The sequence below is a fragment of the Podarcis bocagei genome (genome assembly GCF_964188305.1).
Source record: "Podarcis bocagei genome assembly, chromosome: 17".
NCBI lineage: Eukaryota > Metazoa > Chordata > Lepidosauria > Squamata > Lacertidae > Podarcis > Podarcis bocagei.
In genome coordinates this window covers 34727766-34754896 of record NC_138143.1, presented here as the reverse complement: position 1 = coordinate 34754896, position 27131 = coordinate 34727766, and the positions used below count along the sequence as shown (strand labels likewise).

At 41.7% G+C, this 27131-nt stretch overlaps 2 protein-coding genes and 1 long non-coding RNA gene across 4 annotated transcripts in view; 2 read left to right on the top strand and 1 right to left on the bottom strand.

Moving 5' to 3' along the window:
* SRP72 (signal recognition particle 72) overlaps nt 1-27131 on the bottom strand; it is a 216911-nt gene that overhangs the window by 33477 nt on the left and 156303 nt on the right. The window lies entirely within an intron of this gene.
* SARAF (store-operated calcium entry associated regulatory factor) lies at nt 81-15402 on the top strand. Of its 2 annotated transcripts, XM_081176879.1 has the most exons (7): nt 81-247; nt 1956-2134; nt 4043-4457; nt 5745-5850; nt 8606-8730; nt 14541-14602; nt 15059-15402. In XM_081176879.1, exons 1-6 carry the CDS (start codon nt 160-162, stop codon nt 14564-14566), a joined length of 939 nt encoding a protein of 312 aa, XP_081033005.1. In that variant the 5' UTR covers nt 81-159; the 3' UTR covers nt 14567-14602; nt 15059-15402. The 2 variants fall into 2 exon arrangements, with proteins under 2 accessions (XP_081033005.1, XP_081033004.1); XM_081176878.1 differs by lacking the exon at nt 15059-15402 and having other exon boundaries at nt 14541-14869.
* Nucleotides 4464-5393, top strand: LOC308577112. Its single transcript, XR_014003451.1, has 2 exons — nt 4464-5130; nt 5167-5393. It is a non-coding gene; the product is annotated as an uncharacterized lncRNA (long non-coding RNA).

Genomic DNA, 27131 nt, shown 5'->3' with positions numbered 1-27131 from the left:
CTCCGACTGCGAGGCGGTTAAAGCGCCGTTGCGCCGTCGAGAAGGTTCGATCCTTGAAGAAGGCAGGAGTCGTCAGCCGGCGAGGGAACCAATCAGAGACGCGGAGAGCGCCGACGCCACAGCCGCTGAGAGAGAAGACTCGTCGGCGGACGCGCCGCGATGGTGGCGCCGCTGAGGCTGCCGCTGCTCCTGCCGCTGTTGGTGGTGCTGACGGGGAGCGGGCTGGCGTGGGGCTGGGCCCAGCAGGGTAAGGCCAGGCCGGAGCGGCGGGCAGGCGGGGAAGGGGGAAGGGCCACAGTATCCTGTCAGAGGCTACTGTCGTCGGTCTTGACAGGGAAATGGGGCCTCCAGGTTCAGGAGCAGTTTACCTCAGAAAGGCTTTCGGTGCGGGAGGGCGGCTCTCTCGGCGCCCTGCTTGCTTGGGAGCTTCCTTGTTTGGCAGGCAGAAGTGGGACCGGCCAGCCGAAGGTGTCTCTTCTTGGCATGTCGGGGCGTCCAAAGGTGACATCCCTTTCCGCCTAAGCGGGCGTTTATAATTTGAATTTGATGCCTGAGCTTGGTCGTTTCCCACTTGCCTCTACATCCCCTTTTCCCTCCCGTGACTGGCGGAGGGTGTGGTTGTAAGCCTGAGGCATGGGCTGTGTTGCTTTTGTTGACAAATGCATTGGATTGCAGAGGGCTGGGACCAGATGCCGTTTTACAATGTGTTGAATTAGGGGGTTATTGGGTTGTTTGCGTTTTATTTTTATTATGTATTTTATGTTTTTATATTGCAGTTTTATCTTGTGAAATATTTGGGTCCTGTAGGTATGGGGCAGTATACAAATTTAGTAGTAATAATAAATGGCCCACAGAACCCCTTCAACTCAACAGTACTGTGATTCTATGAATTAATGAATTAATAAATGAAAGGTGCAGGCTCCAAGGCAGTTTGTCTCTGAATATGACTGGGGTTTTTGGGGTGTGGGTGGGAGAGAGAAATAAACAGGAGAGCAGTTGTCTTTTTGTGAGAGTTCCAGAATCATCTGACTGGTCACTAAGTGAATATTTGGTGTGATCCAACAAGTGTCTTTTCATTTTCTCAGTAATCGTGGTGACAACATGGAAACCTTCTGTTCAGCAGCAGTATCTCTCCGCATACTAATCACTAGTCAGGCCAGGGGGAAGCTGTAGCCTTCAAAGGCATCTTATGAATAACGTAGTGGGCTAATTGAACCTCAATGTAACAGCCCAATGCTGTGAATTTCATGGACTTTGGAATTCAAATCCAATGTGCTGCAGTTCAGTGGGCTTTATTTGCATGTAATTGTAGATAGGATTGTAAATTAAATGGGACCTCCATGTCCAAACACTATATATATTTGATTATTATTATGCTGGGCAAATAGAAAATAAGAGACATACAGTATCTTGCTTACTGAGATTTCAGAAGCACCTGGCTGAAAGATATTGGAAACAAAATACTTGACAATATGGAACAACCTTTCTCAAACTTGGTTCCCCAGATGTTGTTGGACTACAACTCCCATCACCCCTAGTTACCAGGACAAGTGGTCCAGGATGATGGGTGCTGGTAGTCCAACAACAATTGGGGACCCAAGTTTGAGGAAAGGCAGATATGGGGTATTGGCCTGATCCAACAAGGCAGTGCTTTCCTGTCTTCCAGTAATTATGCATCAGCATATACGTAGAGCATAAGAAAAGAAAATCCTTTTTTCTGTGCTTAGTTTTCAGACACTAGAGAGATTTGTAATATTATTTGTTAACTCAGTATTTGGGATTGTCAGAGACAGCTGGGAAATATTGGGGAAATGGTAACAGGAATTATTCTACTGAGAAGTTATCTGTTGGCTTTTAGTGATTATCCTGGATTTTTTTTAAAAAACAGAAAAGTCTGCATTCCTATTTTTGTCTAGTGTTTCTCAATCTATTTTTGTACTCACACATTCTTCCAGATAAAATTTTGTTGCGAGAAATCCAAGTCCTGACACTCTACCCAGGCAGGTTTACAAATTATCGACGGACATCTCCAGTTCCCCAGTTGCATTGTACTGGCGGCTCAGCTGGATGTGCAGCGTACACACCAGAGGTCGTCCAGTGTTACAACAAAGGCTGGGATGGCTACGATGTACAGGTATAGTTACTTGGGAATATGTATAAATTAATTAATCCTGGTGTTGGGGTGAGAAAATGCTGTATGTTCCCTTGATAAGGCATACAAAGGAATATTCCCTTGATAGGGCAAAATGGACAGGACTTAGGGAGGATGAGCCATTGATGCTTCCATTTGCAGCCAGATGTAGGAGGTAAAAAACAGATTGAGAGAAGCTAGCTCCTCTACAAAGTGGGTCCATATTACTTTCAAGAGAAATTTGGAGACCCAATCAGTGTTCCGGTGCTATTAAAGAGTACTTCTGTTTGACAGTCTTCCCCAAGCCACTTTGTGAATCCTGTTAAGTGGGTAAAGACATGTTTCCCTCATTAATGGGACTCTGAAAATACCAGCTTTTAGAAAAGCTGAATTGTAATAAAAATTCCCTGAACAAGATTGTTGACCAACCTGCTTCCTCAGTCACAAGAATGAATTAGTAGAATATTTTGCGGTCTTCAACAACAAGTAGACTGACGATTCTGATCTGAATGTTTTATGAGTAAACTCCATAAGGATAATTCTTTATTGCATTGCATTCTTTAAAGTAATTATATTTTTAATCCTGGAAGATTGAACTCATTAGGCCAAAAATACAGTAGTTACTGCATATAATAAAGTCAAGTACTGTTTTTGTTTTCTTTTTTTGTAATTGGACAATGCATTGTGCCAAGTCATTAGGAAATAGAGACGTACTGTAGTTCCTTACCAAAGGGATGTGACTTCTAAAGGGCATATTCATTTCTGGCTCACTTTTTTTATCTCAGACAGGGAAGAAGCTGACACAGAATGTTTGAGATCCATGCTACCTCACTCTGACACTCCCTCTGCCAACTTTTGTTTAAAACTTTAAACATTAAAAATAATAAAAATGACATGCTGTTTTAATCTTTTGAGGATATATGCATCCTATTAAATTTAAAAATCCCTAGGGATAAACAAAAAGTACTATATATATATGCAGTCAAACAGTTGGCGTTGACAGCTACAGAACTCAGAGAATACATGTTTAAAGTCTTATTACAAGGAATGTGGTCCAAATTTATTAATTATTTAGTGTTACTTTCTTGTGAAATTCCTTTTGAGAACTTGCTCCCAATCTGCAGGAAACAGAAATGCTGTGTATGTTACACTGTTTTTAAATAACATTATTGGTGAGATCCACGGTCATGTGAGCAGAAGTCCTCTCATATGACAGGACTTCTCCTTCTCTCCCTGTATGCTCAGTCAGATCTCCATAAGGTCATCTAGCACAGTGTTTCCCAACCGGTGTTCCGCGGCACACTAGTGTGCCGTGAGACATCGGCTGGTGTGCCGTGGGAGGAAGGCGGGCGAGTCGGGCGGTGAGAGGCGGCGGCGAGGATCCGCGTCGAGCCGGGGGCGGCTCCGCGGTGGTGGTGCCGAGCGGCGGGGCAGCGCGCGCAAAAGGGAGGATCGCGAGACAGCGGAGGAGGAGGAGGCCGGCATGTCCGGGCAGCAGCAGCAACAACAGCAGCAGCAACTCCCGCCGCCGCCCCCTCCTCCGCCCGCTATCGCCGCCACCACCACAACAGCCGCCGCCGCCTCAGCTGCCCTCGCTCTGCTGCCTCCTCCCACCCCGGCAAGGGGGAGGGAAAAAACTTTCGCTTTTGTGCGTCCCTCCCGGCGTGACGCTGCGCGCTGACGTCACGGGGCGGGGCTTTAATGGTGGTGTGCCGCGAGATTTTTTTCCGGCTAACAGGTGTGCCGTTGCCCAAAAACGTTTGGGAAACACTGATCTAGCATACATTTAAAGGGCAGGTAAGGGGAGTCCATGGATATCTAGTCCACTTGTGGACAGACACAATTTGGTATCTGTAGTTTATTTTATTCTACTTAAAAGGAAGCAAAAATAACAAATGTTTCCTTTTTCAGTGGGAGTGTAAAGCACACATGGATATTTCATATCGCTTTGGAAAAATCGAAGTAAGCTGTGAAGGCTACGATTACCCGGATGACCCTTACATATTAAAAGGATCATGTGGCTTGGAGTACACATTAGAATTAACCAAGGAAGGACAGCAGAAAGCGAATTCCTTTGGTGGGAGTTACTATTCCACAACATCTCATGATTCATTAGGGTCAGGTGCTGGAGTGATCCTCTTAATATTATTTGTTGGCCTTGTTTACGGCGTCTACAAGCTATTCCTCTGTGACAACCGGCCACAACATGGTTTCTCTCACGGTGATGGTTATCCAGGAACCTATGGGCAGGATAATCAAACTCCCCCTGCACCAGGATTTAAATCGGACTTCACACCTCCTCCAGGATTTAAATCCCAATTCACAGGTAAAGTTCTCTCTTGTATATGACAATAGGAACACAGGCATTGAGAGATCTTGTCCAAAGCTGGACAGTAAGTAGTACTGCATTGTAGAATTTTGTTCATTTCTTGTTCTCAGTCCTCACTCAGGTCTGTAAAAGACATTATTATATTCTGTAGAACTTTATTCTTATGACAGTTCCTTCTACTCTTGATTTGACATTTTATTCTAAACCAAAAGGGTGGGACACAGTAATCCCATGAGAGGGTAAGAGGATATGAAATAGAGTATGCCACTCATGTGGGCCTGAGCTCTTATCTTCTACCAGTCTGCAATGCAGAAGGAGATCAGCATGGATGCTTCATTGCTTGTAGGTGTGGCTTGCTTTCTGTAGATAATCTTTTCTATACCCTCTTAGTTACTACCTCTATATTTATAACTATTTGTGGCAAGATGCAATGCTGGTAGTGATGCAGGTATATTATGTTGTCACTGTACTGTCTTTCAAATCTCAAGTCAATGAAATGGAGTAGAGTAACCTCAGAAGGTCAAAGAATGATTAAGAATGACTACATTGCATCTTGGAAATAATAAACACAAGGTTTTATTAGCAGATCCTGAGTCAATAAAAAGAAGGCATTAAACAAACTGGGAAGCTTGTTGGTAGTACCTATTCTGCTAATATTGCAGGTCCCATTGTACTACAGTAGTAGTACTAGTAGTAGTAGTACTAGTAGTAGTAGTAGTAGTAGTAATAATACCCTGTCCACCTGGCTGGGTTGCCCCAAAACATCAAACATTAAAAGCAGCTTAGAAGGAAGTAACCCCCAGTGGCATCTCCGGATCTACTTTTAAATAAACATATTTGAGATCAGGCTGTTAGAAATTTTAAAAGACCCTTCAGTTTCTAGCAATGGGGACCCAGTGTTGGTTGACATAGCAGTGCTTTATTTATTTATTTATTTATTTATTTATTTATTTGGAGTCTCTTATTAACTGTAGCATCATAATGATTTGCATGTATGAATTAACATCAGATGAATTGCCTTCATCTTACCCATTGTGAATCTGGAAGCATTACGTAACGGTATTTGAGTGTGCATGTGTGAACTGTTAGTGTAGTTCCCCTTCATTCCTTCAGAGTTTTTAAGCAGGCCTTGATTCAACGTCTGAAATCATTCAAGAGCATGCCTTGATCTTGAGTGACTTTCCAAACCAAATAGCCCTCTGGTATCTTTTCTTCAACATAACAGCACTGCTTCTGTTTCAAAGATTGTTTAATCTAAATCCATATAATTTTATTTGGATTAAGGTGATGCTGGTGGCTCGTATTCTGGTTCAAATTCAAACTCCGGGCCAGGATTTTGGACTGGGTTAGGTGCTGGAGGGCTACTGGGATACCTGGCAGGCAACCAAAGGTAAGCTCTAAGACTATCTACCTTGTTTTCTCTTGGCAACAATACTTTCTAGGCCTGGTGGGTGATATATTTACATAAAATGTGTGAGAGGTGAAAGGAATTGGCTTTCCCAAGGACAAGAAACCAAAATGAGAGATTGTCTTCTACATGCAACATCCAATAATTTATCCATTCAATTTTTAAAGTTTTGATTAACCATCCTTTAATTAGGGGAATAACTGGAATTTTCTGATGTATAGCTAAAACAACCATAGCTGCAATCAGTATATTCAAAATCAAGCATGAGCCCTAACATCTATAGTAAAATTAATCCCTAACGTAAGGCCAAAAACTTCCAGAATCTGTTTTTATTCCATTTGGAATATATATTTTCCAGAGATGCATAAAATCTGCAGTATTTATATTGCATTTCCAGCATTTGATATGATATGATTTGTAATGTTTGTAATATTTTATTAAGCATGCTACACCTTCAAAAGGAAAAAATGCTTTAAAGTTGTGAGAAATATTTATCTCGTACTTGAAGTGCTGCATCTCTGTACATAGTGATCCAGGCTGTAGTCACTTGGAGACTTTATTATAGTAGCCATGAAGGAGTTAAGTTGTGTGCAAAGTATTCTTCAGGGCCACAGCCTGGAAACTAGATTGGCCACCAGAGAATACAGAAATCGGCTATCCTCCATACAGTGCTCTTTTAATTAGGCTCCTTGCTTTGCAGTTGCATAACATTGCGTCATTCAGTGAAGAAATTCCTGCTACCCTGTTTATAGTAAAGCAGCCGCTTCAAGAGAACTGAGGTGTTAAATGGTGGTCTTTGCTTTCAAATAACAGAATATTTCAAATATTAAAAATTCTTAAATTGTTTTTTGCATATTTTGTTTTGGGGAGTTCTAAAAAACAAAAAGGAGAGGTGTACATTTGAAAATAAATAATTCTGTGTACATTGCGGCAGCCTTTGGCTATGTGCAATAAAACTGACTGAGACTGAGATTTGAAAATAAATATAAAATAATTCAAAGGTCAAGTTACTATAAATCGTATTTAAGCTGGTCTTCTTTCTAACATAAGCTTCTAATATTTGTCTTGCATTCCTGTGGCCTGCCTATTCCAATATACAACTACTGTACAGTAATGTTTCTCCAGTTTCGTTTGTTATGAACTAGGCTTCGTTTGTTATGAACTAGCTACTTTCCATTACCAGATCCAGGTATAATTCTGTTAATTACTTATTTGATCTCCAGCTCCTCTTAGCTCATCTTACATTCCAGGTTATTCCTTCCCAGCCTCTGGTTTCTTTGGCTCCTTTTGCTTATCAAGCCTCCCTTTTCTCTCCATTTCCCTTTGTGCTTTTCCCCACATAATTGTTTTGTAGTATAGTTGATTAACTGCTGCTTCAAAAGGAATGAAATTTAAGTAACAGCTTATCAGTGTTCAGTTATCAATGCAAAACACAGCCAAGATCCCAGCCCATGTAAATCAGAGGAAAAAGGAAGTTGATGACAACTCAGTAACCATGTTAAGACTTTCTTTAAAGAAAGAAAAAAGGCTTAAGATTCTTATTTAAGTGAGTTTGCAACAATTTGTTTTGGCATTTTCCTGCAGTGTTTAGTTATTTTTAGTATTTGCCAAGAACTCACTGAGCACAGCCTTCTAGTCTGCTTTTGTATAGACACTTTATTTCTTAGGCTCTTAGGTAATACTATTATTTACACTGGCTGTGTGACCTTGGTTTTGCACTGAATCTAAAAGACTTCTGAGTATTTGATGCTGTTGTTTATATCTCTGCAAACTATTGTGGTGGTTCTGCCTTGATTAACATGTTAAGAGACTAGATAAAATCCCAAAGCTACTCATGGGAATTACTGTCTTCTGGCAAGATTAACCCTGTTCTGTGCAGGCAACAGGTTCCTCTAAGCTGAAGCTAAGTTTGTTTCTTTGGACAGTTTTTATTAAGAGTTACATTGGTGGATTTAGGGGTGTTCATCAACTTCCTGTGTTTGAAAATTAACAATAAATTGCTCAGTACCATCCTTGGCAATCTTGTTCTTTGTTAAATTGAAGTGTATTATTTTAATGGAACCATAGGAAAGTTTACTTGTAATCTGTTGCTGTTAGGAACTAGAAAGCTGCTTTATATGTCAGACCTACCTCTGTATTCTCAACACTGAGAGGTAGCCACTGTGCTATGGCTCTTTCCAAAATTACTGAATATCCACTTGCATATATAAATGTGTTTTTCCTATAGTGACCTTTTTAAAAGAAAGGGGTGGTTTCTGGGTTCACAGTGCCTTTGTTGCTGGTGAGGAGTTTCACATTATATGACCTTCCACTTTTTAAAAAAACCAGACTCCTTATAGACTTTTTGCCTGAAAAAGAACATGAACATGTGATATCTGGGTTTAAGGATTGAAGAAAATATTGGTTTATAAAAAGTGTAATTCTAGGGTGTTACCTTAGAGTGAATGTTTGGAATAATTTTCTATATATAGCTAACAGACAAAGAATCAGCAGTTCTTTTTTCTTAATTTTGGATTGTTTTTATTTAGATTAGTTTTGTTTTTGCTTTTTTGATACAAAGATCTTTTTAATTTTCTTTCAAACTTTAATAAAATCTATAGGGTGAAAATATTTTACCTCCGCACTTCTATACTAGCTTATCTATTTCTTCAAGCATTTATATTACTACTGCTATTGCATGTGGTGGGGAAATGACATTTGTTACTAAAATAGTTTAATCAATTTCTCCCCACCACAGGTCATCTACGTATAACCGATATTCACCTTACCATAATACGTGGGCTGGTCCAACTGCTCCACCTCCTACATTTGGTGCTTCAAACAGCTCTTCAACGTCTTATTCAGGGACAAAGTCCACCTCAGGTAAGTTATAAGCCATGTTATCTTTATTTTCCTGGTGAACCTCAGGGGCGGTGACTTTAATCACTTCACTGCACTCCAGAGAAATTGATTGCATTTAATTCCTGTTTAATTTTAATTTTGTTTTTTCATGATATTTTTATTTTATTTGCATTATTACATTCAGTTACACATTTTAACATTCTTAGCAATACATTCCAAATTATTGTTTTCAATACTATATGTGTAAATCTCTATGTTTATATATTTTCCTTATTCCTATCCGTGACTTCCCTCCACCACTTTACAGCTTCTTTTGTTTTTGTTTCTTTTTGTATTGTGTATATTGCTTCTGTTTCCCCCATAAGACTGTCGGGATTCGCAGGATACTGGATAAGTCTGCAGGCTTCAACAGGATGATGCAATACTCTGCTGGGTCAGAGTGACTCAGCAGGAGTGTGTTTAGTGTAATTGGCTATCACCTGTTTTAAAAGGAAAGCCTGTTTAACAGGGGGTGTGGTGGTTGTGCTGTAGTGTGGTGGTGCTGTGGTGGAGAGTATTCTTTTGTAAGTACTCTGTATGGACTGTTTCTTTTGTATATGCTCACATTAAAAAGGACTGCACTGAAAAACCTGGAACTCTTAGTGTTTTGCTGAAAACGCCGCGTGGAATACGCGACAGGGTTATGGGCCCAGCACGCTCCCGCTGCGCAAGAGTACAGGTGGCAGTTATCTAGCCGTGGGTGCTGGAGGTGAGCTGCAGGGATGGAGCAGTCCAGAACTGGTGTGTTGCTGGAGAAGCTGACGGTCACGAACTACAGCATCTGGTCGGTCCGCATGCAACACTTCCTCAAGCGTGAGGGCCTGTGGAAAGTGGTGGAAGAGCCACCGCAGCCCCCTGAGGAGGATGAGGACGACGATGAAAAGCTGGCACTAGCAGAGGCCCAGCTTGAAAAGGATGAGAAAGCTTTGGCTACGATCATCCTTGGAGTGGATAACAGCCAGCTAGTCTACATAGCTGATAAGGTGACGGCAAGTGAGGCGTGGAATGCGCTCAAGGCTGTCCATGTGCGAGAGACAGCTGGCTCACTGATAACACTGACCAGGAGACTGTACCGGTGTCGGAAGAAACCGGGGGACTCCCTGGTAAACCACCTAAAATTCCTAACAGGCTGTTTCCAGGAGCTAGCCTTAAGAGGGAGGCCTGTGGGGGAAGAGGACAAAGTCTTTATAGTCCTGAGTTCCCTTGACGACAGCTATGATATGCTGGTCAACTCCCTCGAGTCTGTAGAGACTGATAAGCTGACTCTGGAATACGTGACCGGACGGTTGTATGCAGAGGAGGACAGGCGTGCAGAGCGAAAGATGACCTCAGCCCAGCTGTTGGAACATCCCAGAGGGAACAACAGCCGGGAAGAGCAGAGGTGTCGGGAGCTGGAGAAACAGCCAGGAGGAGCTGCTGCAGACCAGCCGGTGGTCAACAAAGTAAAAAGGTGTTTTTGCTGCAAGTACAGTGGACATCTGCTGCGGTACTGCCCGAGGAAACAACAAGAACAGCAGAAGCACAGGAGGCAGCAGAGAGAGTCTACTGCTTGGGTGTCTGCAGATAGTCAAGAAAAGGAAGAGCTGTGGGTTCTGGACAGTGGAGCTTCTCAAACCTTTTGTAAAAGAAAAGGACTGCTAACTGATGCTAGGGCTTCAAACAAGAAACATGTAAGTCTTGCTACGGGCCAGAAAGCTAATGTGGTTTGTGAGGGGGAGGTTGTGTTCCCACAGCTGGGACACACATTCAGGAATGTGTTGTGTGTGCCTAGTTTGCAAAACAATCTCCTGAGCATTCCTGATTTGGCAAAAGCAGGCTTTGAAGTAAATTTTGTGGGAGATCAGTGCCAGATAAAGCAAAATGGGGCAGTGTTGGCAAATGCTAGCCTTAGAACTAATATGTATGTACTGCAATGTGAGTCTAAGGTTGCGAATGTGCAAAATGTCCCGACCCATGATATGTGTATTCATCTCCTGCACAGGCGTCTGGCTCATGCTAGCTATAAGGTGCTAAACAAAACATTGGAGTTGTGTGGGGGGATGAAAAACATAAAAAGTTGTGATAATTACTTAGACTGCAATATTTGCAAGGAGGTTAAAAGCAGGGCTTGCCCAGTAGCAAGAGCAAGCCAGAGAGAAACAAAAAAACCACTGGAGTTGATTCATGCTGATGTAACTGGTCCTTTTCCACCTAGTGTCTCCCACAACAAGTACTGTTTGATCCTAGTGGATGATTTTTCTAGATTTGGCTGGGTCTATCCATTAAAGCAAAAGTCTGACATTGCCCAAACTTTGAAGTTCTGGGTAAGAAGGGTAGAAAGGCAACTTGGTGAAAAGGTGTCCTCTATTCAGTCAGACAGAGGAGGGGAGTTTATGGCAAGCTCCCTAAGAAACTGGTTGCGTTCCCAAGGGATTAAACATAGGCTTACCAATGTGGCCACACCTCAGGAGAACGGAGTAGCAGAGCGTAGGGGAGGTGTCTTGCAGACACAAATGAAAGCATTGTTAGCAGATGCAAATCTTCCAATTAAGTACTGGGCTGAAAGTATTAAGACCGCAAATTATATTGGGAATCGCTTGTGGTCAAGGGTACTAGATGACATACCCTATAAAATTCTCTATAACAAAAGTCCCAGTTTGCAACATTTAAGAATCTTTGGGACAAAGGCATGGGTTGACATACCTGTGAAAAACCGAAGAAAAGGTGGGAAAAGGGCACAGCAGTTGCTATTTCTTGGGTATGAAAGTGGTACGAAAGCCTACAGGTTTGAAGATGATAAAAACCTTTTGAGTTATAGTCGATCAGCCAGCTTTAATGAGCAAAGAAATTGGCCCAAGATACATGCAAACCTGCTGCCAGAAAAGTTTTACTGCCGAGCATACCTGATAAGGCAGTTGAAACAAAGCTAAGAATTGGCAGCTCTCCCAGAGAAACTGAAAGGGAGGAAGTAAAGGTTGAGCATTTTTCTCCAGCTGCTAGCATGGAGCAGGGGAGAGAAGAAAGTGCAACAGGGACAGGAGGAGGTAGATCTCCAGAGTCAATCCACCCCAAAAGCAGTCCTGAAGGTAGCCCAGGGGGTGAGATTAATGAACCAAGGAGGTCTGCAAGAAATAATAAAGGTCAACCTCCAGACCGTTATGGGTTCCCAGCCACCATAAACCAGGTTTGTGTAACTGAGCCAGAAAACTTTGAAGAAGTGCAAGAGTTACCTACTCTAGAGAAAGAGGCGTGGTTAAAGGCAATGCAGGCAGAGTATAACTCTCTGCTATACAACAATGTGTTTGTACCCACAGAATTGCCTGAAGGTAAAAAGCCCATAAGCTGTAAGTGGGTTTTTAAAGTGAAAAAGCTGGCTGATGGTAGTTGTCAGAGGAAAGCCAGGTTGGTTGCACGGGGCTTTACACAGAGGAAAATGATACATTATGATGAAGTGTTTGCCCCAACAGCAAAGGCTGAAACAGTAAAATCAGTTTTAGCAATGGCAAGTCTGAGAGGGTTAAAAGTTAATCACTTTGATGTTGCCTCAGCATATTTAAATGCTCCTATTGACGCCGAGGTATATTTACAGCAAATACCAGGTTATGAGCTAGAAAAAGACAGTATGGTGTTAAAACTGCAAAGGGCACTATACGGTTTACACCAAAGTGCACGTCTATGGCATGAATGCATAGACACAACTTTGAAAAAAATGGGATTCAAACAAAGCCTGGCTGATTCCTGTTTATATTCAGCAATGGTGCAAGGAAGTGTTTGTTATTTACTTTTGTATGTTGATGATATCTGTCTAATAACAACTGCACAAAAGCAAGTGTCTTGGTTTATAAACAGCCTAGGTAACAAATACAAACTGAAGTATTTGGGAGAGATTCAGAATTACTTAGGAGTAGAGGTTCAGAGAAATAAAGAGGGTGTTTACTCTCTGAGTCAGAAGGAAAAAATCGAAAAGTTACTGAAGACATATGGAATGGAGAGGGCAAATGAGGTTGACACTCCCATAACTACCCAGTACAAAAATGAACCAGAAGGGCAAAAATGTGAGAATGCAACAGCGTTTCATTCTCTGTTGGGTTCTCTGTTATATTTAAGTTGTTGGACAAGACCCGACATAACATTGGCAGTGCACATGTTAAGCCAAAGAAGTGCAGACCCGGCTCAGAGAGATTGGGTAGCACTTAAAAGAATCCTAAGGTATCTGAAAGGCACAAAAGATTATAAACTGGTGCTGGATACAGGACATGATCAGCAAGTGCATGCATACGCTGATGCCAGCTGGGGAGACAGAGAAAATGGAAAGTCTACCACTGGCTATGCCATATATATTGGAAATGCCCTGGTTCAGTGGAAATCCCAGAAACAAACATTTGTTGCCACAAATACTTGTGAAGCAGAGTACTCAGCCATAAGCGAATGTGTATCACAAATAGAGTGGTTTGCTTGCCTAACAAAAGAGCTTGGAATACCTTCTGAAATGCCAATCACTGTACTAAGTGACAACATGGCTGCACAACAGCTTGCCAACCAACAGAACTTTAAGAGCAAGAGTAAACATATTGCGATAAGATACGGAAATGTGAAAAATGCTTTGGAAAGAAATGTGTTAAAGGTACAGCACTGTAACACAAAATGTAATGTGGCAGATTTGTATACAAAATGTTTGGATGCTCCTAAATTTCGAGACTTAAGAGAATTATTGGGTCTCAAGCCTTTGACTTAAGGAGGAGTGTCGGGATTCGCAGGATACTGGATAAGTCTGCAGGCTTCAACAGGATGATGCAATACTCTGCTGGGTCAGAGTGACTCAGCAGGAGTGTGTTTAGTGTAATTGGCTATCACCTGTTTTAAAAGGAAAGCCTGTTTAACAGGGGGTGTGGTGGTTGTGCTGTAGTGTGGTGGTGCTGTGGTGGAGAGTATTCTTTTGTAAGTACTCTGTATGGACTGTTTCTTTTGTATATGCTCACATTAAAAAGGACTGCACTGAAAAACCTGGAACTCTTAGTGTTTTGCTGAAAACGCCGCGTGGAATACGCGACAAAGACATCTGTCAATATTTTAGCTTTACAAAAGTTAGTCAATGCATATCAATAAATTTGTTTTGGAACGATGTTTTGTCATATATTCTTCCACACATTCCCATTCTGTAATATAATTCCTGTTTAAATCTTTGGGGGTAGATAAGTGACAAGTCATCTGCCTCACTTTTCATAGGATTTAGGCTTAGTTTTCACCAAGCTGATAAACCTGTATGGACTGTACAACATAATGTAGGAGAAGGCACACATAATTTCATACTCTCCCATATTACTGCCTCGCATCAGGCATATAGAAAATTTGTATATTAAAACATGTGAGTAGAACAGCTTTCCACCTGTTTTCAAAAGGTCTTGTCTTATGTGTACAATATTTACTCAAATGGAGTTCTATTAAACATTGTAATAGATGAGAGAGGATACACACCACACAACACATTTGTAGTAATGTTTAATTGTTTATTGGTGGTGGTTGGTGTGTGTGTGTGTGTGTGTGTGTGTGTGTGTGTGTGTGTGTGTGTATATATATATATATATATATATATATATATATATATAATATCTTCCTTGCCTTTTTCCTCTGACAGTGACTTAAGGTCACTTACAGATAAAATAAGAACAGTTGAAAACAAAGGGTGGTGGTGGGGAATAATTTAAAAACAAGTAAACATTAATAGAATTTATGTATATAATACAAAATTATTTCTTTAATCGGTTCTCAAAAGTATTACCCATTGACTGATCATCTTTCTCTTTCTCTCTTAGGTTTTGGAGGCACAAAAAGGAGATAAAGTTCCTGATCTGCTTGAGTGTGTGAATAAAAACAACTTTCCAGCAATTCTTTAAAATTCTTTCCAATAATTTTGAAACCTGTTTTAGGCTTGGCTTTGTAAAAGTTCATCTTTGGATTCAGTTATACATATGTGTATTCGAGTTTGAACTTTAATATATAGTTTTAGATTTCAGGAGTTGTTTTGGATAATTGCTTAGAATAGAAAAACAAGAAGCGGACACAAATTCTTTCTGAATTAAGTTCCAGGGAAAACAATGGTACATTTCTGAGTAAACCATAGTTTACAATGGGCAACATTTTTTTTCAAAAACAAAAAATAAAAATAAAGAGCATGAAGAAATACTATTACAGCAGGTTGAAAGCAGCATGAAGGTGAATCTTCTCATTAAACTTGTTCCAAAATGTTACAAAAAATACCCATTTCCCCATAAACCATAATCATAGTAACTATTGTACCAAATTTTCTCTATCCATTCAGATATAGTAAGGATATGCTTTTCCCCCTCCCCAATTTTTAGCTGTTATAATCTTAGTAGCAGTTACAGTATAAGGTTAAACTCTAATTCTTGATCATTTTACGGAAAAACATCTTTTAGATTCGTTCCTTCCAAATAAAAAGGTACTGTAGTGGGACCAAAAGTTCTTAGTTGCAGAAGCATCTGAATTTCTTGACGAGCTTGTAACAGAACCCCCCATCAGTCAACCTTGAAACAAGGGACAGATTTCAAAGTAGCCCCCACTGTAGGGGGGGGAATAGAGAAGGGTGGGTGAGAGAGAGAAGGACCTTTCTGGATAGTTACCTTTATGCCTGATAAGTAAAAAACGGAAGTGAAAGTTTGAGAATACGAGTTTGCTTTCTGGGGATAATAACATGGAAATAACAATGAGGATAATAACTAGGAAATGGCATATCTACATCTTTGAAAAAACTGTTTTAACTTGTTTTTATTTGATTTTGGGGTAAAAACACAAGAATAGACATGCATGGGGTTTTAAAAGTAAGTCAGTCTTATTTGGTTTGCATTCAACTTAGTCATAGTTTGAGTAGACCCATTGAAATCAGTGGATTCAATTGGCTACAACCCATTGAGTTCAGGAGCTTGTTTCCAGGTATAAATATAATTGTAGACCTTGACCCTAACCAGTTCTGGTCATAGGCCACTAGTACATAGAATCACAGAACTGTAGAGTTGGAAGGAGTCCCAAGGGTCATCTAGCCCAACCCCCTGCAATGCAAGAATTTCATTAGTTGTACACAGTAATATATCATCAAATGACATATCCAGCCAATTCATGAAAATGAGCACCATAATATGGATTTCATCAACATCAGGTCCTTGTCCTACCCACATGATGCTGACACAAAGCCCTACACTAGGACTACACAACAGAAGGAAAGAACAATCTCTCCCCCACTCCCTTTTCCCTCAACCGCAAGATGTCTATGACAAAAATGTATTTCACTAAAGGCAAATGAACTGTGAAAAAAACTTATGAATGCAAAGTGGAGACAATAGGTGTACTTTTCCCTGTTTTTCTGTTTGTGGATTAGAAGTGGATTAATTTAACTGAAAAATCCAGTGTCCTGCATTAAGTTGACAGCCATTCTTTCTGTATAGATTTGATAGTTGTGATCTTCTGGGTGGTTGTTTATAAACTCCTTTCCTATATGGAAAAGAATAATGTATTGAATGGAGATAGTGGAACTGGGTTGTTTTGCACATAATGTTAAGTCAAAGGTTGGCTTAGTGTGAACGAGCAAACATGCAGGTACACAGCAAAAAATGCAGCCGATTTGCTTCTCCCCTGGTCCTGCTGTTGCTGTACTACCCAGAACTGAGCCATGGTTGGGTATAGCATTGCTGATAATCTAATCCACTCTGCATTTTTTCCATTGATCAGACATCTAACGTGTAACAGTGAAAAGAATGGGTTTGGAACTCTGCGTCTGTATTGTTGCCTTTTATTCAGCAGTTTCCATGCTCTCTTTTTGCTGTATGTTTAACTCAGTAAATAAGCACAGTTGACAAATAATAAGCAGCAAACGTTGAAATAAAATGCAGAACTAATGTTAATATGTGCAAAGCGAAAACTGAGTAAAGGAAATAATTATTTTTTCACTACAGAATTTTGAACATGTGGGGAGAGGGCCTGGAGCTTTATTGAGGAAGTCAGGCCCTCACAGGCTCTCCTTTTGATTCTGTCCTGTGTATCTTCACATACTCATGGGGCCCAGACTGGTGGTTACTGACATGGAATGAGACCTTGGGGTTTTAGCAGATGCCTCTGTTAAGATGTTGACCCAGGGTGTGGCAGATGTGCAAAAGGTGAATTCCAAGCTAGGGTTCATTAGGAAACGGATTGAAAACTAGCACTATTCTAATGCCTCAGCTGCAAGAAATCATGTCTTTCCCTATCAGTCTCTACAGCAGGCGCTGTAACTCTCCAACGGTTTGACTTCTCCCCAGAAGGTGCACTCTTTCATTATCTCATGAGACAGACGGATGCCAGCCAAACACAATTCTATGAGACCATACTCGAATTACCTTTTACAGTTCTGGTCTGTCTCCATGAAAGGCAACTTCACAGATATTTTCGTACAGTGGTGCCTTGCAAGACGAAATTAATTCGTTCCGCAAGTTTTTTCTTCTTGCGAGTTTTTCATGTTGCGATGCACGGTTTCCCATAGGAATGCATTGAAAATCAATTAATGCGTTCCTAGGGAAACCGCCTTCAGACCAGGTCCGGGGACAGTCTGTCCCCCGACCTCTTCTGAAGGCTGGGGGGGGGGGGACAAGGGCTTTTCTTCCCACCGCCAGCCTTCAGAAGGCTGTTCTGAAGGCTGGCGGTGGGAAGAAAAGCCCTTCTCCCCACCTCCCGCCCCGCAAGCTCCGGGGACAGGAGGGCTTTGCTGCCGACCGCCAGCATTTTAAAAGCCCCCGCTGTCCCGGGGTGATTTTAAAATGCTGGTGGGTGGCAGCGAAAGCTTCGCTGCCGCCCGCCAGCATTTTAAGATCGCCCGGGACAGCAGAGAAATCTCCGCTGCCCCGGGGGCTTTTAAAATGCTGGGGGTCGGCAGCGAAGGCTTCGCTGCCGCCCGCCAGCATTTTAAGATCGCCCGGGACAGCAGAGAAGTCTCCGCTGCCCCGGGGGCTTTTAAAATGCTGGGGGTCGGCAGCGAAGGCTTCGCTGCCACCCGCCAGCATTTTAAGATCGCCCGGGACAGCAGAGAAGTCTCCGCTGCCCCAGGAAGGCAGGCGGGGGGAGCAAAGACTTTCGCCCCCCCGCCCACCTTCAGAAGGTGTTCCCGCCCCGCCGCCCGGCTTCGGAGCACCGTTCCGAAGCCGGGCGGCGGGGGCAGGCTTCTCCCCGCCGCCCCTTGCTTCAAAAGAGGTCCGGGGACAGCGGGAAGCGCTTCCCGCTGTCCCCGGACCTGGGGCTGCAGGGAGAAGATCGCTTCTTCCCCGCTGTCCCCGGACCTCTTTTGAAGCAAGGGGCTGCGGGGAGATCGCTTCTCCCCACCGCCCCTTGCTTCAAAAGAGGTCCGGGGACAGCGGGAAGACCCGCTGTCCCCGGAGCTTGCGGGGCAAGCTTCGTCTTGCGAAGCAAGCCCATAGGGAAATTCGTCTTGCGAGGCAACTCGAAAACGAAAAAACCTTTCGTTTTGCGAGTTTTTCGTCTCACGAGGCGTTTGTCTTGCGGGGTACCACTGTATTTACCATGATGAGGCCACTCAAGTTTCTCTTTGCAGTGGCTATGATTTACCTTAGTACCAAAATAGCTGCATCGTTCTACAGTTAGCATTTGAGATCCTTTGGAAGGGGTGATATAAATTGAATAAATAGCACTAAGAGTGACAAGAGCTCACTAGCATTATTTCTAACATATAGAAAAGAGGAAGAGAATGCAAGGACTGCCTTCTTTCTCCACTTCTTCCTTGGTCTGGTCTACCTTTAAGCCCTATTCTGGTAAACCAGTCTAGCTGAAACATACAATGGTTTAGATCCTAAGATACTTGAATGGAAGGAAGTTCATTGGGGGAAAGTTTCTTCTTCCTGGAGTCACCCACACATCTAAAGTCTGTGGAATTGTCCCCAATTTGAGCTATTTATTTAAATAGGGATTGTGCAAGAGAACCTTGTGAATTGGGTCTTGTGTTAATTCATATATGGGATACTATGTTGAATCTGTGCCTAGGGCACCAGTGTATTGCCAACCAGCCCTACCTGTTGCACAATCAAAGTCCCAGGAAATGACAGAGTGTGCCTCCAGGGGTGAAGCCAAACTGCTGTGTTAGCAGCATAAAGTGACCTCTCTGTGGCAGTGTGTACGGAGGTCCTGGGCTGCCCAAGCCGCAAGACCTCACTGATGTGGTCCAGAGGAAAGCAGAGCACCAGCTTGGCTGCAGGAGTTACCAGAAAGAGGCATGCAAGGCACCATCCAACCATCTTAGGGACTCCATGTTGGATTTGTGTAGGGTTTACTCCTTAGCCTTTTCTTCTGAAGACATCCCACAAGTCAGTGAAGGGTTAGGATAAGAGTTTTCCTTCTAGATAGGCTACTTTCCTAGGTTGATGAGCCCCATCTGTTACTCACTTCTCGGTACAGCACATGCAGAAACTGTCTTACTGACCATTGGACATACACAATATTGGTTTTGCCTGCTCAATCCACTGGAGCCTGTCTTCGCATGCATCATCGAAATGGTAATTGCCATCCATATAGCACCCACACTGATGCAAATCAGTTGCTTCCTTCAAGCAAGTACAGCTCAGTTGGGAACTTGCCTGACAGGATCTCCTGCCTTCCTGAGGCAATAGCCTAAGGGTTGCTATCATGTGCTATTGTCCCTGGTTCAAATCCTCTTCTTGCCATGAACTCACTACTAGGTGGCCTTGGGAGAGCCAATTCTCTCCCAGCAGCTGCCCCTCATCCACAATATGAGGATCATGGTATTAGACAAGCTTCAAGGGCAGTAAGGAATACTGAAATCTATATTTTTGAAAGTGGATGTTTTCTGCCCCACCACTTCCACCTCAGGAACAAGTTTGGAGATGATCTCTTGAGAGGTCAAACTTGGCATAAGGGTTCCCCAGATGGGAGTAGTGGTCTTTATCCATGTTTGGATGTCGGGTACAATTTTCAATCAATACGGCATACCAAAACATGACTTTGGATTGATTTTACCCAGTATTGGGCTTAATAGGTCCAAATTCTCAAACTGCACTATTCATTTAAAAATCACATTTTTTGTTTCAAAAAAATACCTAGGCAGCATTGGGCACTGCTCACTAGTAACAAGCTCTTCAACAATTTTTTTAAACAAAATAATAAATTTGCAACGTACATTTCTAGTATTTGATGTCAGTATGCAAGGAGTAGCTTGGGAGTATAAAAGTGAAGTGTGTGTCGCAATTTTAAATTCGTAAAATGCCAGAAGCAAATAATCTGAGCACCTGATTATCAAAACTCATCAAATCTCTCACATGAGGTGACAAGTTCCATACAGTGAGACACTTAATATCAGAATCAACATACACTGAGTAAGTCCTAGCACTCTAATAGGCTTAAAATGAAATTATTATACATCCTACCAAGGAACTGGGGACAAGACACATGGCTCTCCCCTCCCCCTCTATTTTAGCTTCACAACAACCTTGCAACACAGTTTAGGCTAAGAGACAATGATTGGCCCAAGGCCATCTAGTATCATCCATACCTGAAAGGAGAGGGGAATCTGGATCTGCCTGCTCCAAGACCAAAACTAACCACTGCTATAACATTCTAGCAGCTCCAGCACCTGTTTCCCTGTTGCCACTGAAGATATCACACATACTCTTTGGGCATGTGCAATGTGAAACACCCACCTTGTAAAATTTAAACATTACCACAAAGAATTTTCTTTCTTTCCCCCCAGCAGGGCTTTGAAATGCTAATCTTTTCTGAGTCATTCCTTACTTACTCCACTTAAAGTGAAGCCAAACCAGTCAAACCAGGATTCAATCAACCAGATTTTGAAAATCAGCAAACACTTCCAAATTGTCAGGTATGAAATCATGCAAATTCCAACACACCCCTAGGTCTACCCTATTCTATATAATCTATATAAATAAGTCACAGCATTCTGTCACATTCTAGGGTAGGGAGTTTATTTATTATCATTTATTTCTGACAGTTATGTTCCACTTGCTTTCCAAGGTTCCCAAGGTGGTATGCACGGTTCTCTTCCTTCCTATTTTCTCTGGCAGGAGGAAAACCTGTCATCCCTTTTGAGGGGAAAACATAGGTAGGAGCAGTGCCCTTCCTGTCCCTTTTTGAAGACTGAAGTGGGGAACTATATGTTTTGATGCTTTCATATGCGTGTTGTTTACAGGTCACTCCAAGACCTGGGGAGCAAATATGGGGTAAGGCAGGCTTCCTCAACCTCAGCCCTCCAGATGTTTTGAGACTACAATTCCCAGCATCCCTGACCACTGGTCCTGCTAGCTAGGGATCATGGGAGTGTAGGCCAAAAATATCTGGAGGGCTGAGGTTGAGGAAGCCTGGGGTAAGGGCTGTTGCCATGTGGGGTTTCCAGAAGCTTCTGGCAGGCCACCTTTCATTTGATCTAGTAGCAGGGCTACGTGCTTGTCTTGGGGTTAGCACAATGAGAGCCTCAACTCAGTGGTGGTGAAAAAGACAAATGTAATATTTGGGATTGTTAGGAAGAGGATTGAAAATAAAACAGCCATTATCTTAACGCCTTTCCCTTTGCAGAAACTGATTATACTGACACATCTGGAATAGCAATTACAGTTGCTTCAAGTTTCTGCTTGCGAGGAGGCCCTGACCTTAACATTATTATCTACTCCCAGATTGGCAGGTGCTTTGGGGGAGGACTAGCTGTTTATCTTCCTACAGGCAGCGCCTGAGGGTACTGGCCCTCCACAGCAGACACCACATGCCAAGTGAGGAATTCTGTTGGCTTGCACTAAGGCGGAAGATCTACATGTGCAAAACAAATGTATGCAAAGCTGCTTGTAAGCCACCTTGCAGATCTACAGGGTGGAAAGGCAGGATAGGATCTGTCGACTGGCTGGCTGGCTGATTCTGCTTGGCTCGCCTTGAAAGGATTTCAGAGTTGGGAAATGTGCAAAGTAAGTAAGATAGGAAAGAACCAAGGCTGCAAAGCAGGGAATGGACCAGTGGGCACATGTTTAATTTTGAGAGAGTACAGTGGGTGCTGCTGCAGAAAGGTAAACGGCATTTCCATGCACTCTGGCACTCATCACGGTGCTCAGTGCGCCAGAAGCAGTTTAATCATGCTGGCCACATGACCTGTGGAAGCTGTCTGCAGACAAATGCTGGCTCGCTTGGCCTGCAAGCGGAGATGAGTGCTGCACCCCATAGTCAAGTTTGACTGGACTTAACTATCCAGGAGTTCTTTACCTTTATTTTTTCTACCTTTATAATAGAAATGTCAAAGTATCAGCAATACAAGAACTAGAAAGCCCCCTTCCCCTTGAGAAAACAGGCAATACTCAACAGGCCAAGAAAAACACTTCTCACAGTAATAAACCACAATTCAGGCCATGAAATATCAGTAACAATTTACAAATAAGCCGGTTGGAAGACGTATTTCTTTAGGGCCTTCCAAGCTTACCTTACCAGTGTCCTACTTGGTTGAAGTACTGTATTCACCTACTATTGTACTTTCAGATGGCACTATTTTGAAAACAGTCTGAGACCATTTCTCTCTACCAGGATATTCTGTTGCCGATCTGCTACTGGTCCTAAAACACAGGAATCTCAAAGGGGAAATCCTGGATAGTCATAAGTTTTATTCTGTTCATTTGAGTCTGAATACAGGCAATGGTTTCCTGTCCCACTACGGAAGTTAACTAACTCAGCATTGCTGAGTTTCTAACATCATTTGTGTTATCGTTTGTGAAAGGACACTATGCTTGTTTTACATATATTCCAAGCCCTGAATGAATTGCCACTGCTTGCACTTGTTGCATTTCATCTCCCTCTGAGTTCACGGCTTACAACTTCTCACCATGTGTAGATGTGAATAACCCTGCAAACTGATAATGCTTCATGCATCTGAAGAATGGAACTTGAACTTATGTCATAATAATTTGTTTGTCTTTTAAGGTGCCCCAAGACTCTTTGTTGTTAATTAGATTAGTTGCTGTTCAGTGCAAAATTATTTCAGGAGGAAGCTGCTGGGACAAAGAAACAACACTGGACATTCTCCCATGTTTTGAAATGATCAAATGTTGCCAAGTAATTCTTCTGTTATGTAAATTTTGACCTGTCTGTCTATTGGAAAACTCTTAAGCATAATTTACCAGCACAGATCTATTTATGAGTTTTTCAAAGAAGGATATAACCACTGTTTGAATCAAGATAGAACAGTTTTTCTGCTGATAAGCAGGTCAGAGCAGGGTGTGTCATTTTTGGAGGTGGAAGTTAATTTTTGCAAATTTCTTCAGTGAAATATATATTTTTGGGTGTGAGAAATTTTATTTTTTGTGAATGGCAGCACTTCGCTTAGTAATTATGCATTTGATGAAGAAGCATGTAAACTGCTCTCGGAGAACTAAAGAATTTAAATTTTACTTTCTGAAAATGTCAGATAATGCTAAATAATACATAAATACATAAAAATAATATTAATATATAACTGCAAGTATTTGGCAAATTTTTAAATTACTCCTATGCAATTTTACACATTTTACTTACCAAGCAAAACAAAATTATACTAATTTAATTTAATCAAAATGTATTTTGCATTACCAAGTCATGTTACAAAAAAGTTACGCTAAAAAGTTGTAACATAATTACATGCTTTATTTCCCAAAAGCTGTGTTTGCCAAGGTATTTTAAGTTTACCACAGTTTACTGCACTAGCTATGGTGGAAGAGGATCTTAAACCTTCCTATGCCTGTTGATTATGTCCTGGAAAAACCACCCCAGGCCAATCCTCTAGATTTACATCTGACTTCAGACCTTGGCGGTGGTCGGGGGGGGGGGGGGTGGAAACCTAGAGGAACACCAGGCTGGGGGTATATTAAGGAGAACATTTGTGGATAGAAGGCAGGGAGGGATGTGATATGGGACTGGCCCAGGGGGCCTGAACTCTGTGTGTTTTGTGTTGGGTCTTGGAACGCTTGTGCCTCCTCCACTGAAAAATCCTCATGGGACCCTATAGCCACTGACACACAGAATAAGGCCTAACAGTCCGAGTTGGTTCCCTCAGCAAAAGTAAGCATATTTATTTATTTATTTACATAGAGCTGTGGTTGGTGGGTCATTTGCCTATACAACGGCGTATACACCTTCTCCTGTCCCTGGCCAATTACCCCATACAAGTGCCCAAACTATCACAGTTTTTGCTGTGCCACGACGACCTCCAAAAAAAGGAAGGGATAAAACATTGTGAAAGCCTGCAGGTCATTCCCAATCTTCTAAACACAGGTAAGAGATACGTTGGAGAACATTATATTTGTCTTAGGCCTTAGTCACAGTTAACTTGTGCAGGATTGTGTACAATGTCTTTTGTGTTCCCTACCAGGAATTATGCTGTTTGTATGCTGTCTCTGAACGTCTTTCCACCAAAATACCTTCTACGAACATGTAACTTTAATCTCTGTAAAATGTTGCATTTTGCACAAGCAAGTATACAGTACTGTTGTAGAAAAATTGGCGGTTGGCTTTTGATGCCCAACTTCCCAAGGGACTCTGAGTCCCCTAAGTCCATGAACAGTCAGAGAAGAATGGATGGAGACAGGATCCAGTGAAAGAGAGGCAGAATTTGCTTTGCTTTATTGTTGCAACAGAGTCCGCCCCCCCCCCCGCCTTCTTGCAATGAAGTGAAAGACCCAGAACAAAGTGTAAAGGTAAAGGGACCCCAGACCATTAGGTCCAGTCGTGATCGACTCTGGGGTTGCGGCGCTCATCTCGCTTTATTGGCCAAGGGAGCCAGCGTACAGGACTAAGCCGCTTCTGGCGAACCAGAGCAGCACACGGAAATGCTGTTTACCTTCCCACCGGAACAGTACCTATTTATCTACTTGCACTTTGACGTGCCTTCAAACTGCTAGGATGGCAGGAGCAGGGACTGAGCAACAGAAGATCACCACCGACCTTCTGATCGGCAAGTCCTAGGCTCTGTGGTTTAACCCACAGCACCACCCGTGTCCCTTCTAGAACAAAGTGTGCAGGAACCTTTAAAGACTTTAATCATTGCCCAACCCCTTAGCCAAATACCACCCTAAGAGCATCATACATACATCACAGAAGTGTGGCTTCTCTCCCCAATGTCTGGTTATGTTTTTACTGATTGCAATACCTGGGCAGTCTGGCCATTGTTTTGAGATGATAAATAGTCTTGAATCCAAGTCGCAGGCATACCCTTTTCATACAGAAAATATGCCCTTAAGGCAGGATTTGAAAGATTTGTAAGTGAAATAACTATTGGGAAAGGTTCTTCTTTTGCAGAGGAAATAGAGTCATTAGGAGAGCCAATAAGGTTTTTGGGATTGTTCTAAGTGTATTTTTTCTCAGGGAATATTATCTGAATTTTGAAGGGTGAAGGATTGTTTTTCTGTGGAGTGGGTGTCTGGTATGTGTGTGCACCCTAAAACTTTATAATAATACTGTGCTGTGCATAATTTATAATGCTAATTTATCTATAATCACACATATTATTATAGATTATTCTGCACGCCTTATCTTTCTCATAACATCTCAACAGACTACTGGAATGAGAAGCTAATGAACACAGAACCCCATAATTCTCATTCCCATAACTATCATTAACCATTAATATTATTTCTAGCTCCTCTTTACCCAGCTGGCTTTGTAATATTTGTTATGAGCTGGAGCACATAAAATAAAATTTAAATACCATAACTACAGCTTTCCCCATCCCCATTTCATACCAAGATACATGGAAGAGAGGCTTAGGAAGAAGCATTTGGGAGGATTCTTAGAAATGGATTTGGAGCATTGTAATAAATATTATTATTAATCTTACAAACCCATATTAAGATGACATTTGACACTCAAAAAATAGTATTTGGGGTGGAAGATATGAACTGGAGGTATAAAAGTGTAACGGAGTATTAGTATTGCTCAAATATTGTGATTCTCTGGGAGATGATTGAGGAGAATATCAGGAGATGAAAGCGTACTTGTAAGATTGCCTTACTCCATATGTACCCACTTAACTGATTCAATCTTTAGAACTAGCACTGTTACAGGTGCCACATAATACTTGTTCAACACTTTTAAGAAATTGGTCTTTTAGTGTGGCAGCACCTAAACTTTGAAACCCTCTGACTAATGACATGAGGCGGGTGCTTTTGCTGTACTCTTTTCGGCACTGGCACCTGCTTAAAACACTTTTGCTTGGCAAGTCCATTCAGATACATAATGTTGGTGTGTTTTAATTTATTTTTAGTCTAATGTTAACCAACTTTAAATTGTTTTTAATTACTTGTTTTTTGCTTTCTTTGCCAATTTTTAAAATATTTTGTTAAGTTGTGGGTTGACATAGCAGACGACACAGCGATTTCTCCAAAGCAGCTCTTTATTTTGTAAGCTGGAACAGAACTGAACTGAGGAGCTCAGTCAGCCTGCTTATATAGAGCTACAGAACAATTGTAACTGTTGCAACATTCTAAAACTATCCAATCACTGAACGTCACTTTTCGATCCTTCATTTGCATACAAAACTATCCAATCACTAAATGTCACTTTCGATCCTTCATTTGCATAACTATCTACAGTATCCCCCTGCTGGCCCAGGGTGAGAACTTCAGTACATAACATATTTATTGTAAACCACTTAGAGGTTTATTACAATGAAGCAGTTTATGTATAAATATTGTGAAATAAATAAATAAAACTTAACATTCTACCTATTTGTTATGCTTTATAATAACAAGGTGCAGAAGGTGCAGCTACATAATTGATTATGGATTATGTAAAAATTCTTAGCTGAAATATTATTAGAAAGAAAACACTGTTGACTTTGTGTAACTTGAATACCTGAGTGAGGTAAGTGAAATCAGGCTGTAGGACTGGAAATAATGTTGATATAATTTTGATATACTCGTGGACTGTAGGCATGTGATTTAGCTGTTGATTGTGCAAGAATGATTGAGATCAAGGAAAACAATAAAATGCTGTAATTTCTACGGCCTAAAAGGTTTGGATATTTTAAAAATGCAAAAGATATAGACTGGGTTGCATGTATTTGTGGCCATTCAAGTAAATTGAAAACCTACATCTCAAACTATAGCAAACAGTCTGGGATCCAAAGAGCTATTATAGATAAGCCTAAGGGCTTGGCGGGAGTGCCTGGTGGAATTTTTTACTTTCTTTTTCAAAAGCAGAACCCCTCCCCAGGCCACATAACACACTTTTTGAAGGTACCCTGTTACTTTAATAAAAACACCCAAGCTTTTGCAGTATCAAGGAAAGCTAGCTATGCACGAACCATTCAGTACCTGGATAAATATTAGAAAATGTACTCACAGCCTAATGAAGTGGTGAAATTATATCCAGCTGAA

What these genes read in the sequence shown, in the direction of transcription:
- SARAF (XM_081176879.1), top strand. Translation starts at nt 160, where the DNA reads ATGGTGGCGCCGCTGAGGCTGCCGCTGCTCCTGCCGCTGTTGGTGGTG. An exon ending in ATTTAAATCCCAATTCACAG is followed by an intron (nt 4,458 to 5,744) that starts GTAAAGTTCTCT and finishes ATTTGGATTAAG; the next exon opens with GTGATGCTGGTGGCTCGTAT. An exon ending in TACCTGGCAGGCAACCAAAG is followed by an intron (nt 5,851 to 8,605) that starts GTAAGCTCTAAG and finishes TCCCCACCACAG; the next exon opens with GTCATCTACGTATAACCGAT.